Here is a 7,789-nt window from a genome sequence, read left to right as displayed (position 1 = left end):
AAAGGTGACACAAATATGGACATTTTTTACAAAGGATATTCGTGAGTAAAATTCGTATTGATTTTAAATGGTTTTTATTCCTTAACACTTCAAATAGAAAAAAAAATGCATTCAAAATTGTAGACCATGTTTTCATGCACAAATGAAGTTGTAAAAAAAACGGTTGATAAAAATATACGCATCAGTTGTATCAGAGCCAAGTGGTCATCAAAATCAGTTGGATGATTATCAGTAATATTGGGTTAAACAATAGAAGAAAAGTATATAAAGTTGATGGCTAAAAAAATATGTCATTCTGGTGCCTCCGTAATTTTGAAGTGAAGAAAAATTAATTAATTTTTCGCATCTGTACCACGAGACAATAAGTTACTAAATGCTACACTTCACTTGATCGTCTCTAAAGTGTCTCATTAAAATCTTATAATATTTTTTTTTATTCAGAAAAATAAAATCCGCGTCCTGAATGCCTCGTCGGATTGTTCACGGTGCGAAGAAGCACAGGAGGCGAATGTTCTTGTAATGAGACAAGTGAGAGACTTTCACATTATTTAGCGCCGCGAGTTTAAATTTATGGCTGGGGCTGCAGTGTGATTCTCACAGAGGAAACTTTAAAGAGTAAATGAGCAAACAATTTGGTAACATTCTATTATGTGGCGCTTAAGGATATGTGTTTTTTGTATAGTACAATTCAATGGGCCGGATTTATATAAGCGGAATCACATGGTTTCGCCCCTTGTGGATCAGAATTCTATTCGATCAGATTCTCATTTTTTTTTTGTATCGGTTTCAGAAACATCTGCAGCGGTCCTGAGGACAATCGGGATCGTTGACCAGACACTTGTCCAAGCAGTAAACGTCAGCGCCGGTGCGTCCTTCAAGTTCACCAATGGCCTCACAATCGGTCCTAAAAAGCAAGGATTGTTATTTTAAGGTTTTATGAAAATCGTGCCTGGAAATTCGGAGGTAAATCTTATTAAAATTTTATTGAATTAATTTAAATTATTAGTTAATAAAAAGCTGCTTACGGGCACTCGCAAACTTCTGGAGGGCAGTTGGGAGGGTAGCGCAGACAGTTGACCTTGCACCATTCATCCATTCCGATATTCCTGGACCATCTCCTGGTTGCTCTGCATCGTTGCGATCTGAATAAAAGAGAAATTGAGAATGTATAATTAAATTTAATTGTGTATGTATAAAAATAAATTTAAACAGAAATATTTAGGGCTTATTTTTCAGATGGCTTCCATGTACTCAAATTTGGAGTCGCCGTTATTTGTCCGAAATTTTTTTGTCAGAAAACAGCACTTTGCATTTGTCAGAAAATAATTCATCAGAAAACCTGTTTTTCAAATGTCAGAAATTCAAAAGTAAGAAATGCAAAAGTCAGAAATTTTTTTTTTAAATTATTTTTCTATCATCTAGTATCACTTGCAAGAAAATTCTCTGACAATACGATTTCTTTTATTGAATTCTGAGGCAAAAGACGCTTATTTTAAATGTAAGTGCACTCTGAAGCGTCAATACCAACACGTACACCGCGCCAATAATATTTGCATTTATGAAGTTCTTATACTGATTTAAATCAATTTTAATTTTCATATCTCATGAAGGCTGTTGTGCTCACAAAATCAGAATCAAGAATAATAACGTTTTTGCTACCAATAAGTATAAATTTTAGTCCACTTCACATAAACCAAGACTTAAACACCTGTGCACAAGCAAAAGTTTTCTGATAAATGAATTTTTGATAAATGGATTTCGGATAAATAAAAACTGTTGTTCTGATAAATGATTTCTGATGAATAATTTTCGCACAAATGCCAAAAAAAAATTTCGGATGTCTTTTTTTCTGACAAATAAGGATCACTTTATGAACAACAATAATCGCCGAGAAGTGAAGCATCATTTTCAAAAGTAGGCAACTGGCTCTAATGGCATGTCGAGCAAGTTGCATACCGACAACAATTTTCAACTCAATGTTTACACATTTTGTTCACCAGAATGAAAATCAAACTCATCTCCAAGCAATTTTTTTACCAAAAAGAAATTTAAAAAATTAGAAAACGTTGATATTTTGAATATTTAGAATGTTTTATACCTGATGATAAGGGGCTCGAGTGAGTAGGACTCGTGCGTCCTCGTGTTCTTCCTGGAGTAATCCCTGTAGTACAACAGGAAGGGGTTGTCCTGTTCGACGAAGGCCGGTGGAAGTCCGGACGTGCTTGTGGTGATGGTGACGTCGGCACAGTTGCGGAAGGTTTCGGGAAGGCCGCAGCCGACCGCCTCGGTGCCGTTGGGACACGTGCCCCACATGTTGCCGGTGTAGTAGGTCCATTGCATCACGCACTGCGAGCACGTCACATACGGGGGCAGACGCACCCTGTAGCGGAAAACTTCCTTCTTTGCGGTGTCAAAGGGGATGGTGAACACCGACTCCCTGGTCCCAGAGATGTACAGCGGATACCTGTATATGATAAGAAATGAATTATATTCATTATTTATCCTTTTCTTAACTTGTTCCGATTTGATCTTAATTTAAAATCCCTACTCTTTAAAAAAAAAGAAAAGTTCATAAAACAAGCCAATTTTTTTTAATTATGATGCAGTAATTGCCCTATGACGATACTAATTTTTTAAGAAGCTAATATCAATTTTATTTTCTAAAGAATATATTTGATTATTTTTTTAAAAAAATTAAAATTGTTAAACTAGTACTGCCTTGAAGTGGAATTACGTTCCGAGACAACGAGATATTTGAGGGTGGTTTTAAAGAATTTTAATTTTGGGAAATTTTCGCCCTCAATTAAAATTGTTTATTATCACAACAGGAATTTTTCTAACTTTTTTACACCGGCTTTGTCTCAAATATCTCGTTGTCTCGGAACATAATTCCACTTCAAAGCGATTAGTCGCAGTACTAATTTAATTATTTCCCGTTTCGAGTGGTTTCTTTGGGTTTTAAATTCTCAAAAAATTAAAATTGTAGTCAAACACAGTATGATAACTAACGAAAGTGTTAAATTTCCAAAAAAAAGATATAAAGACATAAAAAGGACGTAAAAAAAATTGTTGAGTCAAACATAACTTATAATATTCAACATATATTGGCCCAGAAATAAGAAAAAGGTCTCATAGTTTCCAAAATAAAAAAAGCTTTATTTCCTGTGGGATTAAAAAAATTCCATTTTCACTCAAAATGACGGAATTATAATAACACCCATTTTTAGAACAAATTTTTGGAGCTATAATTACAATTAAAAATACTCTTTCTTCTGAATATTTTATATTTTTTTAGACTTATTTTACTTATAAATTAAGCAATTTAAAAAAAATCAGTTTTTGCATGCTCATAATTTAAATAATTGGCCACTTAATTTCTGATAAAAAGGACGGCAACCTCCTCATGGCATCCCCGCAAGTGATTAAAATTCAGCAAAAATGCAGCAATTAATTAAATATTAATGAAAAGCTGACTAACCTGTCGAAGCACTCTTGTGTGGCCTCCAGTCTGGCGTTGTTGACTGGGCACAACTTGAGCTCAAATCTGCCCCAGTGGTTGGCGGTCAGATCGATTTCCACTTCAATGTCCTGAAAATAACAAGTCTTATCATCATCAAAGTTTTCTGCAAAATCCAAGTCTATAAAAAATTATCATAAAACGCGAATTAAATAAATAAAGTTTTTCCGCAACTCTGATTAATGAGGTGCGAACGAGCAAGTCGGTGGAAAAACGAGCGAGTAATTAACACGTAATCGCGTCATTTGTAAGCAAAGGCCCAGGTCGAACATAAATTCAAATGGGAGGCGCCGCACAAAAGAAATCGCCTCCGTCGCTCTTCCTCGTCCGCATGTCGCGGAATGTCACTTTCAGCAAAGGTGGGCACAAGTCAAGGTGCGAGACGCTTAAATTGCTTTTCAAAAGCGAGAGTGAATTATTTTGTTCGATTGCAGCTTGCGGAAAACGGTAATAATAACGTATAAACATCAAACTCGCCGCCGCAATTTGCCTGAAATTGGCGTAATTTATATTGTAAAAGAGATAAAAATAAAGCATTGAAGATGGAAGATGGATTCGTTCCGTTGGACGAAACCTTCAACTTGACCGAAGACATAATGTGAAATAATTTATCCCGATTAAAAATATGAAAAACAAAAATGCAATGACAGTGAAGTGCCTTCGAGCGGTAAGAAATTTTTAATCTTTCAACGCCGAGCAATTTTCAATATCCATCTTTTAAAAAGATAAAATAAAGCTCCAAGAATAAATTTAACTCCTTTAATATTTTATAAAATAATAAGGGTAAAAGTTAAGGAAATTAATTTTTTTAACAGCAAATTTTACGCATTTCATTTTTTGTTGAAATGTCAAAAGGGGGTAAAGTTTATCGTTTCTACAGCCAAAATTTGTGAAATATTAAGAATTTTTTAATAAAATAAAATATAAATTGTAAAAATAACCAAAATAATCTAATTTGCCAATATTAATGTTTTTTCATCTTTTAAAACTTTTAGCACTTTTATTTAGAAAAATTGTATAATTCTTATTTTTAACCACATATATTTGTTTAAAAACCTTAATTTTGTGAAAAAAACCTCGACTTAATTTGAAGGTTCCTTTGTTAGGCTATAAAATTGTGAGATTTCCGTGTTTGGCTGGTTGCCTTGTTAAGACCAGTTGAAAAATGAAATGGGCATTTATTTCAGTGTGGCCTAATTAGCGGACCCAAACATCACCCGTCGACTCTCGATTCTTCATTAAGACTTTTTACACCTGCAATAAATTCCTTCCAACTCTCGAAGCTGTCGCAGTCGGTAATTTGTCTGGCAAATTAGTACAGCGAGTTGCAGCTGAATTCAATTTTCCAACGCGGACGGTGGAAAAAAATGTACAATTTTACAATTTTAATTGCCCACCTCGAGCGTGCTGCGAATTCGCAGCAGTGAAAGTGCCACCGTTGATTGCGTGAAAGATTTGCAACCTTGACAAAGCTTCACTGCCAAGTTCAATCTCGCACACGATGACGGTTTTTGCACTCTTGGAAATAATTATTAGCGAAGATGAGACGAGACGGCTTTTTGTTGACTTGAAATCCGGATCGAAAGGAAAGAGAGACGAGCAAATGTAATCACTTCATTACTTTTTTATGGTCCGTGGCTTGGGCGTGGGCCGCTTTGTGCTCGACTTGCTCGCTTACGTGTGCGTCCATCATTGCAACATGTTTATGTGCGGCTTGCATGCGAGCATAAAACGCGATGAAAATGTTAATTTTCCGCGGATTCTGTACAAGGCTCTGCACGCAGAATTGCAAAGAGGTTTTTCTAAAAGGAACAAAAAACTTGCAACTTGAAAACTCACAATGATGAATATGTGGTCGCTTTTACATCGAAAGTTTTTTTAATTAATTTCTTTTGTACTTATTATTGCCATTTTCATTTAACATAATTTTAATACAATCTACAATTAATGTCGAATCAGTCGAATGAAAACTTTCAAACATTGCTGTAGCGTAGCAAATTATCTATGAATATGTTTGATAGAAAGAATATATATTAATTTATAATATTTTAAATTATTGTAAATCAATATTAATATTTTAATATAATAAAATAAAAAATAACATATTCCAATTAAATTTAATAATATAAATAATTAAATATATTTTATAAAAAACTTAAAAATAATATAATTTATTCGAGTTTTTTTATTATTATAGTTATAAATATAGCAAAAATTTAATAAAATTCAAAAGATTTTCTAGCAGAAATACAAAATATCAAGATGAAAACGATCAAAAAGTGATTAAAATTATAAACGATAATTATCATAATAAAATTACCAGATTGAATCCTTGAATTCAAAGTCAAGTTCAAGCTTCAGCAGATTTACGACGCATCAAATTGCAATCACACGATAATCTTATTTTTAATACCAACAAAATTGCGTTTTTCAGTTCTGCGTTGGTATTTATATCTTTTTTTAAATAATAACTCTTAATTAACGCTCCGCTCGATTAAGAATCGGATTTACGACACAGCAGCGGCGATAAATCAGTGAAATTTGCATGCGTCGGTGCACGCCGCGGTTGCAATAATTAATTTTATACCTGGCCGACGCTGTAGTGCCGCCCGATGATTCCTTTCGCGAACTGCCCACCTGCCTCGTGGGGTCTTGGACTCTCAAAGTGGTATGGGTCGCCGCAAATTCCGCACTGGCCGCGGTTTTGCATCCATTGCACTGAAAAGTAATTTGTGGTTTTTGGAGGATATCGAGTTTCCTTGTCGGATTCGCTTTAAAAATGTGTTTGTTTGGAGAAAATACAAAAGTAAACCCAAATTTTCATCGACACTCATTATTATTCATAAATATTGAATATTTAGGGTGGTTTCACGATATAAAAAGTAGTGTTTTTCAATGCAAAAAAGCTATTTTTGACTGCTTTTTAAAATTCTTTTAAAAATATCTCAAAAACTAATAATAATCCCATTTTGAAAATCAAGGGTTTTGTTTTACACACTTGGGGCTACATTTTTTCCTATATCCCGAAAAATATTTGTGGGGTGCATCTTTGCGAAAAGAAAGTGAAATTTGCAATTTAGTGACCTTGACCTTTGACCTACAGAAAAGGGCGTTAAATTTTACGTCTAGCACCCTTGAGAACTTACTTAATTTCAAATTAGAAGCAAAGATATTCAATATTTTCTGTTTCTTATCGCATTTTTTCGGTAATTTGATTTCCCGGAAAAGTACTCAAAATTTTCAAGTGAAATTTTACGTAGTATTTTCTCACCTAGCCCGACAACATATTTGAAAATCAAGATAGGTCATATTTTGGCCAATTTGAGTAAAATCTATCGTGAAACCACCCTTAAAAAAAAAATAAAGGAATGGATTTTTATGCGACATTATTAATTATTTCATATATATTTGAAATTGTACCAGCAATTATTGGAAAATATTTAAAAAAAAAAATTGACAGTATATAAAGATTTGCTACTTGACACATTGACAGTTTTACAAAATGTAATAAATTAAGCTAAAAAAGAGATTCAGTCTGGTAATATAATTTTTAAATTAATTTAAGATGAGATAAAGATGTTTTTTACCTGCGTAGCCACCGCAGAAGAGCTCATTGTCGTTGTAATTGACTGGGTTAGGGAATCCGAAGCGCCACATGCTGTTCCTGGCCGGCGGATCCATCATCCTGCCGTGGCCCCCCGCCGGTTTTGGCACCTGCACATCAAAAGCGGTTCACATTTTTTAAGGTACGTACTGGATATTTATTATATTTTTATGCATGCCAACAAGTACCACATACTTCTCTCTGTGATTTTTTTTCTCTTTCTTTCTTTTTTCAAGTGTAACTAATGACGAGAAACAGGGCGTGGTTGCTAGATGGATAAAACTATACTCTACATTTCGTCTCAAGGTTCCTTTCGCCTCTCTCATCATCATATTAAAATAATTTATATCTTCCAACTGCCATCCGGTACGATCGAACCAGAACCTTGACCGTTTGTCACGGGGCCACAATTGCCGAATTGGTTTAGGAGTTCATTATTTGTGAATTGCCGGCAGATAAAGAAAATTGGCTTGTAAAAGCTGCCATTTTTTACAACGAGAGAGTACGTGCGTCTAACACGATAGTTTCAGGCGGTTTCGTTTGATTGCACATAATTAAAAGCCTTTGTTTTTTACACTTCCTTATTTTTATATCTGTTTAGAATTTAAAAAAAGAGTTCTTTGTATAATTTGTATAATTCGTAAATTTTTGTGACAATTTATAGTCTA

General features: G+C 34.1%; 1 protein-coding gene across 1 annotated transcript in view; it reads right to left on the bottom strand.

Annotated features, from left to right (window-relative positions):
- Positions 1–57: 57 nt before the first annotated feature.
- LOC132201236 (uncharacterized) overlaps positions 58–7,789 on the bottom strand; it is a 36,698-nt gene continuing 28,966 nt past the window's right edge. The window contains exons 3-8 of the mRNA XM_059627230.1: positions 7,105–7,231; positions 6,105–6,235; positions 3,479–3,588; positions 2,099–2,464; positions 1,026–1,142; positions 58–904 (exon numbers count right to left, since the gene is read on the bottom strand). Coding sequence (XP_059483213.1) covers positions 787–904; positions 1,026–1,142; positions 2,099–2,464; positions 3,479–3,588; positions 6,105–6,235; positions 7,105–7,231 — 969 coding nt within the window. The 3' untranslated portion in view covers positions 58–786. The remainder of the gene's footprint in view (positions 905–1,025; positions 1,143–2,098; positions 2,465–3,478; positions 3,589–6,104; positions 6,236–7,104; positions 7,232–7,789) is intronic.

Source organism: Neocloeon triangulifer, unplaced genomic scaffold (assembly GCF_031216515.1).
Source record: "Neocloeon triangulifer isolate White Clay Creek 2 clone unplaced genomic scaffold, ASM3121651v1 ptg000014l, whole genome shotgun sequence".
Classification (NCBI taxonomy): Eukaryota; Metazoa; Arthropoda; class Insecta; order Ephemeroptera; family Baetidae; genus Neocloeon; species Neocloeon triangulifer.
Note: the sequence above shows the minus strand (reverse complement) of the source record. Positions and strands in the feature narration are given on the sequence as shown.